At 41.0% G+C, this 12479-nt stretch overlaps 1 protein-coding gene across 1 annotated transcript in view; it reads left to right on the top strand.

Annotated features, from left to right (window-relative positions):
* Window positions 1-12479, top strand: part of RYR3 (ryanodine receptor 3) — a 397078-nt gene that overhangs the window by 241411 nt on the left and 143188 nt on the right. The window contains exons 65-66 of the mRNA XM_044436195.1: window positions 2798-2879; window positions 7371-7501. Coding sequence (XP_044292130.1) covers window positions 2798-2879; window positions 7371-7501 — 213 coding nt within the window. The remainder of the gene's footprint in view (window positions 1-2797; window positions 2880-7370; window positions 7502-12479) is intronic.

The raw sequence follows: 12479 nt of genomic DNA, 5'->3' as shown, positions 1-12479 counted from the left end.
AACACAATAACGAAGCATTTACTGCTATGTCCTCAGTGGGGATGATAATGAAAATATTTCTGATTGAAGATTGCCAGAGTCTATTCACAACTGAAGAATATAGGTTGGAAGCTTAAAGAATGAGTGACATGTATTGCCAATGGTCTGGAAAGGCTGAACAATCCAACTCTATAAAAGCTTGAACTTGAGCCATGAAAACATAATGACTGATACAGTGGCCTACCTGAATTTTAGGAGTTAAAAAAATTCAAGGACTATCACTTTTTGCTTGAAGTTAATCTTTGTTATCAGAGTCATGAGTTTGGCTTGAGGAAATTTGCCTCAGCCACTTATACAGTTCAGAACTATTCTCATGTATTGGGTGCAATTTGTTGGAGGTGCATATTGACTTTTCAGAGCTGATGTAGAATCTGAGGGATTACAGGAGAGATACGAGTTAGAGAGTTCAATATAGGCCAACATTCATAAAGGCAACTAGAAGCCAATTGTCGAGGTATGGATAAACTTGTTTACCTTAGATCTGAAACAGCCATGTACTGTGGTAAACAGTCATGGAGCTGTTGCCAATGCACATGTGAATACATGGAACTGATATATGATGAGACTGACTGTGAAGCAATGAAATAAACATCTTTGAGGTCAGCAACCATGATCCATTCTCCCCTGCAAAGAAGTGATCAGACTCAAAGTGGCAGTATCAGACCCAAAGTGGCTGTATGAAACTTCCTGAGGGTAATGAAAAATATGTCCTAAACGTATAAGATCAATCAGAATCCTCCATTTGTTGTGGGTTTAGACTTATGCTGCAGAACCCATTTGTTCACCCACATCTGAAGAAGTGCATCTATTTCCAATTTCAGAGGCAGAGGACATGGGAGAAAAGGAGGGAGGATGTTGAATTTGATTCCTGATAACTTTAAAGTTTCTGATACGATTGCAGTCCATTCCCAATGAAAAGGGAAAAGTCAAGATCCGAAGGATGTGGCACAGGCAGATGGGTGAATTAGAGCAATTAGAAATTGATGTTATTGTTTAGATCCTTCATCGCTCTTCAGGCATTGGTGCTTCATAACATTGGTTGGAGCTTGAGACTGAAACCGATGTTTCCCTTGTTATCTGGATTAGCAGTAAGAAAGCAGGTGTAGATGCTTGCAGTGATGATACAAAGGTAATGTTGTTCACCAAGGCCACCCTTCATGCTGTTGTATTAGCCTACTGTTCTGAGTGCACTGCATCCTCCACTGTAGTGTCTATTGAGAACTCTTCCTCCTGCATTGAAGAACTCTCACTAAAGCATTGGGATCAAACTACTCATGTGAAGAATCCCTAGGTGGTCTGTTGTGAAAGCAGACTGGGCTTTGGGCACATCATCTTCATATGGAGTTGTGGCTCATTAAGTCAGGCGGATTGTGATTTCCTCATTTTGGAGTAAGGCTCCCCTGCAAGAAACCTGTAGGCACTTACCTGGATATTAGTTCATATTTTTTTTCCATGTGATTATGTGATCAGTACTTTTGCATCAGCTGAAGCAACCTTTTCTAGGAGGGTGCTTCAAAGGATGGTTAATTCATAGAGTATCTAAAGACTAAGGCCTTTCCCATAGTTTCTGTCTCAGCTTTTCTATATCTTGAAGGATTTTCAAATGTCCTCTTTACTTTAATTGAGAAAACAGGAATTGTATTACCATAAATGCCCTGTTCTTGGGAGAGTAAGAGGGCATTCAACTCTTCCCTGTAGATAATTTATTTTCATTCTTTTGAACGATAGGTGGGGCATTGTTACATTTTCCCTTTCCAGTATCTGTCTTTATTCGTGTGGTTTTTTTTTTAATTCTTTCATCTGTTCAATTAAAGAGTGTGTTCATAGGTATCTGTTTAATTTGTGTGTTTTGGAGGTTGTTCCTGATTTGCCAGTTCCAGTTTGAGAAGTTGGGAGCTCCTCCCCCTGCAGGAGGGTCAGATTTGCAAGTCTGCAGGGCAGGGGAAGGGGGAGTTAACTAGAACTATCTTTAAATGCTCTCCTTACTCTCCCCATAACAGGACATATATGGTAAGATAAATCCAGTTTTTACTTTTTAAGGGTTCTTGCTTTAACATTGAGCACAGTTATACCAGTAAATAGGATCAGAAAGTATGTTCAAAAATGGTCAAAAAGTATTTTGTCTCAGGCATTGGTAGTTTATAAATAATACAGAGGATTGGAAATCAGTGGTCATTATCTAAAACTACTTAAAAGACACCCACTTGATTTGAAAGTTTTAGATCAGGTTCACAGGGACTGTGTGGGTATTTTTAAATATTCTCTTAATATAGAAATTGTTTTATTAGCATATTCTTTCAATCACATCTTAGTAATCAATACAGGATACTGCACTGGATTCAAAGGTCCCTTTCTCTTTATGGATAGGTGATTTTCATCTATTTGATCTTCCCTTGCAGATCCCCACATTGCATCCCACAAAGTCAGTCTTCCACAGCAGATTTGCAAGGGGCATCAGAGGGAAGGACGCATAGATAAAAATAGCCTCTTTCCCTCCCATGAAAGGAGACTTGAGAATAGTCTTTTGGTGTGCTGTACTCCATTTGTGTATGCAACCAAATGGTTACAATGTATAGCAAGTTGATAAAATGTAGTAAAGAATCCATTCATTAATAAACAATTAAAATTTAGTAAACCATCAATTGTCAATAAGAGATTAGTATATGAATCAACTGGCTTTCATTTAAATGCATAAATGGATTAAAATGTTTAATATATATTTTAGCTTGTGTACACAATAACATTTACTTTCTTTCAGTAGGTGATGTCCAAGTTTCATGTTACCGAATTCTGAGTAGCCTCTACTCTCTTGGAACTGGGAAGAACATTTATGTTGAAAGGTATTTAATAGAGCAATTTGAATATGCTAAAACAGATTCTTCTTGTATAACTAAGTTAAGATTGATCATGGAGCTGTACAATGTCATGTATTCAGAGTGTATCAATTGATAAGATGTTGTTAATACAAAGGCCTTTCTATTTTAGTATTTTTGTGTGTAAAGTTAGAATTACTGAAAGAAATATACTTACAATAATGTCCCAGCAACAAGAGTATTTTGGAAGCCTGTCAAATAGCAACAGAATCCTCAGAGTGTTTACCTAGCTCTGTTCAATTGCATTTTGCTTCTGATGTTGATTCAATTTCATTTTGAATTTAGTTTAATTTTGAATATATTAATATACTCAGGCAGTTCTCACATAATAAAGGTCACTGGACATTTCACAACTGAATACTCAGTGTTCCACAATTCCTGGACTTGTATACTTGTTTTCTCTGGTAGAAGCTTCTAGTGTAGCAGGTAAGAATTCACTTCTCAGTTGCTGATTGGTCCAATGTGCTGGATAGACTAGCTAGCTACAAACTAAAAAACACGAACTAGTAATCAATTTGGACTTTCTTCCCTTCACCATAACCTTGCCGCTCTGCTTTCTTCCCATTGCATAATATCTATTAATATATGCACCAATCACAGTTAATGCAAAACAAATCTCCCTCATAAATCCCCATTAGGGGAGTTACTTGCCCATTATATATACACATCTCATGCTGGTTATTTTTTCTTGTTTTAAGAAAAGCAGATTCAGGGATGGCTACTAAAGTGGGGAAACAGTAGGGGGAAGTCGAACCTTTTCCCTGCATATGCATTGTTTACCTCCAAGTGGGTTTTCCTTCCATAGGGTTTACATGCCAGGAGCAAACAACTGTATATGAGAGGGAATTTGAAAATAGATTGTATAGGAATCTGATTTATTCAGGGTCAGACCATTGCTCCATCTAGACAAGTATTATCAACATTGGCTGTGGTTCTCTAGGATTTTATTCCTGGCCCTACCAGAAGACAAGTAGATTAAACCTGGGCTTTTTCCATTAAAAGAATCTGCTTCTACCACTGAGCTACAGCCCATCCCTAACCATGGTTATGTGAGAACCTGAGTTTGATCACAGTGCTGTAAAAATAAGTTTCATGCCAAGAAGCAGACCCTGAGCCTGGTTCCCATTTTGTGTGGGTGTAAAAATGGTTTACAGGAGCCAGATTTGTCTATTTCAGTGCATTTATTAAAAACTATATTGCTGAAACATTCCTAAGGATTTGGTGAGCATAGCATGATTCTCCTTCAGCAGTTAAAGCATCAACCATTATAAAGGGAAAATTCATATCAACATTTTTCCAGTGAGGGAGGGTTTAACTGATAATTACTTTTTGATGTTCTCAGGTTTAAATGCACATACTTTCTCAGTGTGTGTGTGTGTGTGTGTGTGTGTGTGAAGTTTCCTTCTGCTACTGAGTATAACCTTTTGTCTGAATATATGAATTGTAAAAAAAAAAAATCAAAAGGGAAATGATAAATATTCAGTTGCCCTGCTCTCAAGCATTGAAAAGCCACACTGGTGACCCATTGAGAAGAGAATTCACCCTTGACTGCACTCCCTTTCACTTTCTCTTGAAATATATACAACCCCGGCCCCTCAAAAAATCACCAATTAATAATACTTTTTAAAACTTTTCTTCAGAAAGCATAAGTTTCAGTCATAATAATTCAGTTTTTATGTATTCCACCTGATTACTATTACTACTATTTAATATTGTTGTTGTTTAGTCTCTAAGTTGTGTCTGACCCATCATGACCCCATGGACAGCTTTCCTCCAGGCTCTCCTGTCCTCCACCATCCCCTGGAATCCACCCAAGCCCACACTAACCACCCCAGTAACCCCATGTAGCCACCTCAACCTCTGTCGTCCCCTTCTCCTTTCGCCATCAATCATTCCCAGCATCAGGGTCTTCTCCAATGAGTCCTTCCTTCTCATTCGGTGTCCAAAGTATTTGAGTTTCATCTTCAGTATCTGGCCTTGTAAAGAGTAATCAGGCTTGATTCCCTTTAAGATTGACTGGTTTGATCTCTTTGCAGTCCAAGGGACTCACAGGAGTCCTCCGGCACCACAATTCAAAGGCCTCAATTCTCTGGCACTCTGCCTTCCTTATGGTCCAACTTTCACAGCCATACATTGCAACTGGGAAAACCATAGCCTTGACTATACGAACTTTACTTGGCAGGGTGATGTCTCTTCTTTTTAGTATGCTGTCTAGATTTGACATAGCTTTCCTCCCAAGGAGCAAGTATCTTTCAATTTCTTGGCAGCAGTCACCATCTGCGGTGATTTTGGAGCCTGATAAAATAAAATCTGTCACTACCTCCATTTCTTCTCCATCTGTTTGCCGGGAAGTGATAGGACCAGATGCCATGATCTTAGTTTTCTTAATGTTGAGTTTCAAGCCATCTTTTGTGCTCTCCTCAAGAGCATCAAGAGGCTTTTGAATTCCTCTTCAATTTCTGCCATTAGAATGGTGTCATCTACACATCTGAGGTTGTTGATATTTCTCCCAGCAATCTTAATTCTGACTTGTGATTCATCTAGTGTGGCCTTTCTCATGATGTGCTCTGCATGTATGTAAAATAGGCAGGGAGACAATATACAGCCTTGCCATGCTCCTTCCCCAATTTTGAACCAATCAGTAGTTCCATGTCTAGTTCTTAGTGTTCCTTCTTGACCCACATATAGGTTTCTCAAGAGAAAACATGGCCTAGTACTCCCATTTCCTTGAGAACTTGCTACAATTTGTTGTGATCCACACAAGCAAAGTCTTTAGCATAGTCAATGAAGCAGAAGTAGATGTTTTTCTGGAACTCCCTAGCTTTCTCCATGATCCAGCCTATGTTGGCAATTTGGTCTCAAGTTCCTCTGCCTCTTCGAAACCCTCCCTGTACTTCTGGTAGTTCTTGGTCCACATACTGCTGGAGCCTAGCTTGTAGAATTTTGAGCATAACATTGATAGTGTGTGAAATGAGCGCAATTGTATGGTGGTTTGAACATTCTTTGGCATTCCCTTCTTTGAGACTGGAATGTAAACTGACCTATTCCAATCCTGTGGACACTGTTGAGTTTTCCAAATTTGCTGTCATATTGAGTGTAACACTTTTACTGCCTCATCTTTTAGGATTTTGAATAACTCAGCTGGAGTACTGTCTTCTCCGCTCGCTTTGTTGTTGCTAAAACATCCTAAGGCCCATTTGACTTCACATTCCATGATGTCTGGCTTGAGGTCAGCAAGTACACTACCATGGTTATCAGGGACATTAAGATCTCTTTGTATAGTTCTTCTGTGTAATCTTGTCACCATTTCTTAATCTCTTCTGCCTCTGTGAGGTCCCAGCCATTTTTGTCCTTTATCATGCCCATCTTTGCATAAAACTCTCTCTTCATATCCTCTAGTCCTTCCCATTCTATTGTTTTCCTATACTTCTTTTCACTGTTTATTTAAGAAGGCCTCCTTATCTCTTCTTTCTACCTATTCTCTGGAATCTTGCATTCAATTGGGTGTATCTTTCAGTTTCTCCCTTGTCTTTTGCTTCCCTTCTTTCCTCAGCTATTTTTAAAGTCTCCTCAGACAGCCATTTTGCATTCTTGCATTCCTTTTTCTTTGGGATGGTTTTAGTTGCTACCTCTTGTACAATGTTGTGAACCTCAGCCCATAGTTTTTCAGGCACTCTTCAGGCACTCTGTCAATCAGAACAAACTCCTTTAATCTATTTGTCACCCCTAATGTATATTCATAACGAATATGATTTCGGTCATACCTGAGTGGTCTAGTGCTTTTCCCTACTTTCTTCAATTTAAGCCTAAATTTTGCAACAAGAAGCTCATGATCTGAACCAAAGTCAGTTCCTGGTCTTGTTTTTACTGACTGTATAGAGCTTCTCCATCTTTGGCTGCAGAGCACATAGTCAATCTGATTTCTGTGTTGGCCGTCTGGTGATGTCCATGTGTAGAGTTGTCTTTTGGGTTGTTGGAAAAGAGTGTTTGCTATGACCATTGTATTCTCTTGACAAAATTCTGCCAGCCTATGCCCTGCCATTTGCTTCTCCAGTGGATCACCTTTTGTCAGTATGTGCTGTCCGTTTTGGGTGCCTCTGCACGTCATTGCTCATTGCTTCATTGTGCTGCATAAGCCCCTTCGCCACAGCAAGGCAGTGATCCGTAAAGTGATCCATCAAGGGGACTATTTAATATTGCCAAGTACTAAAACAACAGAAATAATTAATTCTATTGAGATTTAGTCCCTGGAAGAGTGTTTTGACCTATTTGTTTTTGTGTTTTGACCTATGAATCATGATAAATTCTATTGCAGTGCAAAACCAGCAATTTCTTGAGCGTTACTTTTGATTTTTACAAATCCGTGAATGCACAGATGACTACTGAAAGAAGGTACGGTAAGCAACCTGCTTACACTTTGCTTCTTTATTTATGCTCTTTTACTTCTGTCATTTATAGGCAACGACCAGCTCTTGGTGAATGCTTAGCTTCTCTTGCAGCAGCGATTCCAGTAGCCTTTCTTGAACCTTCCCTCAATCTTTATAATCCCCTGTCTGTCTTCAACACAAAAACTGCCAGAGAGAGAGCTAGTAAGTACTCTGGTTCAGAAATGAAATAATAGATTGAAACTGTAACTGTGTTTTTCTTGTCCATACTTGGACCTTTCTCTATACTATGCTTGAAACTATGGTGATACATTTTCCTCACCCTCTTTAACAAAAACATTTGACTGATGAGACTGCAGTTATATGAAAAGATCTTTTAATCTGGTGGCTTATTTTTATAAGTCTAATTTGATTTGCTTATCTATGCTTGGGTATATCTATGGGTATACAACTGAACTGCTAAGTTTAGAGCCAGTATGGTATAGTGGTTAGAGTGCTGGACTGAGTTTCCAAGAGAGCTTAGTTCTAGTCCCTGCTCAGCCTACCTATCTCACAGGATTGCTGTTGGGAGGATAAAATGGGGTGAAACAAAGAGAGTGAGTCAGAAGGGGCCTCCTGGGCCATCTAGTCTGACTCCTGGCTCCAGCCAGCTCCTCTCATGACATGGCTTCCATGTGCATGTCCAGCCTATCATTGAACACCCTCATCAGTGGGGCTATAGAAAGGAGAACCTTGTAAGCTGCCTTGGATTCCTTGCAAGAGGAAGAAAAGTGGTGTATAAATGTAATAATAAATAATATGGTATATCACACAAAGTGTAACACGGGGGAGAAACCTCTGGCCTGTGAGCTAAATTTGGCCCTCTTGGGGTCCCAATCTGGTCCTCTGGGGCTGCCCAGATGCCCTTTTTTTTCTGTGGTCTCAGTGCATCGCACATATGGTACTGTGCACTTGCATGGTGCCTGCATTTGGGAAATTTATATAGCTGAGTTTTTTTGGAGGGAATTCCTTCTCCACCTTCAGCATCACTATATTGGAGGGGTTCCTGCTCATTCCCTCAGTTCTTCCTTGATGGTCATTGTGGTAGCCTTGGAAGTTCACCTGCTTGCAATCAATAGCAACTTCATGCATTTTTGATTTTCTCTTTATCCTTTTTCCCTTTTTGCCTTGTTCTTGGGACTCTTTTTTCCTGTTCCACTGGATTTCCTTTTTAATACTAAAACAAATCCCTTTGTCCTTCTGAATCTTCAATCTTTTTTTAATTCTTTGGTCTTTCTACTCCTTTTTTCCAGTCCTTTCTTCCTGAATGTTTTAGTTCCTTTTTAAGCTGTATAACCTTGAAGACTCCTTTCAGGAAGTGTGTGGACTGTGGAAGCCACCTAGAAACAGGTATTCCCTTTTTTTGCCTGGGAGAAGGTCATGTAGTGTTCTCTTGCCTCACTGCCAGGGTTTCATCAAACAAACCCACAGGAATAGGGTGGATTGCTTAATAGTGGGGCTTCAGAGTAAGGTATTTCAGTTGGCAGATTCCTTCAAGACAATGGAGAAGGATCACCCCTCTACTTCAGAGACTCCTGCCTCACTTCCAACTTTGCCTAACTCAGTCAGAGCTCCAGCCATGTGCCAGTCCATGGGTGATCTTGTCCACAGCCATGAAGTTGGCAAAAAAAAAAAAAAAAAGGCCAAGCCCACAAAATTGGTGGAAGTTGTGAAATCAAAAGACATAAGCAGCATTCAGAGTCACTGCTTTGTTCTGACTCTTGCAGATCCAGTATCAGCAATTTTGGTCTCTGGGGGAGAGATCCATTACTAGTCACCTCAGCTGCCACCACTTCATCCACATCTACAACCTCACTATGTTACTAGTTGGGTGCCATTGAAATCAACTCACTCTGGAACTGAGTGCCATAGAGACGATTCCTGTTCTCTCTCTGACTTGGGCAGACATTTGGAATGGTTCATTCTGCTGCTGAATCAAGGATACTATGAACCATGGGGGCATTCTTGGGACCAAGACAGCTCCTGCAATCTTCAGTGCCAATGGGAATTCTATCCCACATCCCACTTCAGAGAATGGGAGTATTTCTTTGGAAGCACAGTGTTTCACAGGCCTCTTCCTTTGCCAGCACCTTGGCCTACAGCCTCTCAGGGACTGACAGTGGAGTGTGCTACCACCTCCTCTATGCTGCCACTCTGATCATCATCTCCTCCCTTTTTTGTACAATCAAGACCACAACCAGCTGTTCTCCCCCTTGTACTGAAGACTACTCAGCATCATGCTCATAAGTGACCCGCTCTCTCTCATCTCCTGAAACAGCTATGGGAACCCAGAACTCAGCTTCTCCATGCAAAGACCTGGGTCATTTCTTGAAACAAGTCCTCCAGTCTCTGGGTCTGGACACAAAACAGCCAACAAAGAGAGTGAAGGACCTAGTCTGATGTAGTCTACACAAAAGTGCTGATCCTGGTTGTGATACTGTTTCTGCTCACTCTGCTACAGATGGCACCACAGTTGTGAAAAGCACCATCCTCGGTGACTAAGCTCCTGGAAAGCAAGTACAAAAGCAGGAGAAAGGCATAGACTTTTTGTTCCCAAACGCTTGACCAAATTCCATCATTGATGAGTCAGTTCAAGAAAGGTTACATCCTGAGCATTCCACACCAGAAGTCAGGGAAGGCTGCCAACTGGATTTGATGGGAAGGTGTATCCACCTATGTATCCACCTAGTGAACTACCAGGCCACCATGGCTGACTACTAGTTCTTTCTGTGGGACAAGATTGACTCCAGAGGATCAGAGAGTACTAGACAGTGTTCCAGGCAGAAACCTCATGCCTTTTTCACCAACGGATCAACATGGCCAGGCATCAGGCAAACTGAGGCATGAACATGATTATTGGGGCCGTGGTATTGAGGAGGCATGTGTGGATATGCTCAGCTGGTCTTTCACAGGAAGCTCACTCCCAAATTGAGGACCTACTGTTTGATAGGGAGGGGCTTTTCAATGCAAAAACCAGTGAAGCAGTGGATTCCATTAAAAGGCTAATATGGGATTTAACCAACAACTGCTTCATAACTGATTCTGATCTTCCCCCTTATCCATCTTGCATCTAAGCAGACTGCTGCTCTTGACAGTAGTCAACATCCTATTCTACACACAGGCATGGCTTGTTTAGTTGCCACCAAAGATTCAGGCAGTTGGCTCCTGATAGGTTTCCACTATAACTGTCTTTTCAGGGTGGCCTCTCTCTTCATGGATCACTGCCTTGACGTGGCGAAGGGGCTTGTGTAGCTCAATGAAGCTATGAGCTATGCCGTGCAGGGCCACCCAAGATGGACAGGTCATAGCAGAGAGCTCTGACAAAACGTGATCCACTGGAGAAGGAAATGGCAACCCACTCCAGTACCTTTGCCATGAAACCCCCATGGACAGTACCAGAAGGCAAAAAGATATGCCAGAAGATGAGCCCCTCAGGTCAGAAGGTGTCCAATATGCTACTGGGGAAGAGCAGAGGGCTAGTACTAGTAGTGCCAGAAAGAATGAAGCAACTAGGTCAAAGCCAAAAGGACACTCCGTTGCGGATGCATCTGGTGGTGAAAGGAGAGTCCGATGCTGTAAAGACCTGTACTCCATAGGAACCTGGAATGTAAGATCTATGAATCAAGGTAAGCTGGGCATGGTCAAATGTGAGATGACAAGACTGAACATTGACATCTTAAGAATCAGTGAACTAAAATGGACAGAAATGGGTGAATTTAATTCGGATGACCATCAGGTATACTACTGCGGGCAAGAATCCCTCAGAAGAAATGAAGTAGCCTTCATAGTCAATAAAAGAGTAGGAAAAGCAGTACTGGGATACAGTCTCCAAAATGACAGAATGATCTCAGTTCGAATCCAAGGCAAACCATTCAGCATCACAGTAGTCCAAATCTATGGCCCAGCCACTTTTGCTGAGGAGGCCTAAATCATATCCCTGATGAGTATACAGTAGAGGTGACAAATAGATGTAAGGAATTTGATCTGATAGACAGAGTGCCTGAAGAACTATGGACAGAAGTTCGCAACATTGTACAAAAGGTAGCAACTAAAACCATCCCAAAGAAAAAGAAAGAAATGCAAGAAAGCAAAATGGCTGTCTGAGGAAGCTTTACAAATAGCTGAGGAAAGAAGGGAAGCGAAAGGCAAGGGAGAAAGGAAAAGATACACCCAATTGATGCAGAATTCCAGAGAAAAGCTAGAGATAAGAATGCCCTCTTAAATGAACAGTGCAAAGAAATATAGGAAAACAATAGAATGGGAAGGACTAGAGATCTCTTCAAGAAAATTGGACATATGAACGGAACGTTTCATGCAAAGATGGGCATGATAAAGGACCAAAATGGCAGGGACCTTACAGAGGCAGAAGAGATTAAGAAGTGGTGACAAGATTACACAGAAGAACTATACAAAGAGATCTTAATGTCCCTGATAACCACGATAGTGTGCTTGCTGTCCTTAAGCCAGACATCATGGAATGTGAAGTCAAATGGAAGGAAGTCTGAGCAACAAGAAAGCTAGAGGGGGAGACAGTATTCCAGCTGAGTTATTCAAAATCCTAAAAGACAATGCACTAAAAGTGCTACACTCAATATGCCAGCAAATTTGGAAAACTCAACAGTGGCCACAGGATTGGAAAAGCTCAGTTTACATTCCAGTCCCAAAGAAGGGCAATGCCAAAGAATGTTCAAACTACCATACAGTTGCACTCATTTCACACACTATCAATGTTATGCTCAAAATTCTACAAGCTAGGCTCCAGCACTATGTCGACCGAGAACTACCAGAAGTAGAGGCAGGATTTTGAAGAGGGAGAGGAACTAGAGATCAAATTGCCAACATACACTGGATCATGGAGAAAACTAGGGAATTCCAGAAAAACATCTACTGCTGCTTCATTGACTATGCTAAAGCCTTTGATTGTGTAGATCACAACAAATTGTGGCAAGTTCTTAAAGAGATGGGAATACCAGACCATCTTATTTGTCTCTTGAGAAACCTATATGTGGGTCAAGAAGCAACAGTGAGAACCGGACACGGAAACACTGATTGGTTCAGAACTGGGAAAGGAGTTTGACAAGGCTGTATATGTTGCCCTGCCTATTTAACTTATATGCAGAGCACATCATGAGAAAGGCAGGGC

The sequence above is a fragment of the Varanus komodoensis genome, unplaced genomic scaffold (assembly GCF_004798865.1).
Source record: "Varanus komodoensis strain SLA01 unplaced genomic scaffold, ASM479886v1 scaffold3, whole genome shotgun sequence".
Lineage (NCBI taxonomy): Eukaryota > Metazoa > Chordata > Lepidosauria > Squamata > Varanidae > Varanus > Varanus komodoensis.
This window is presented reverse-complemented; position numbering and strand designations above follow the sequence as displayed.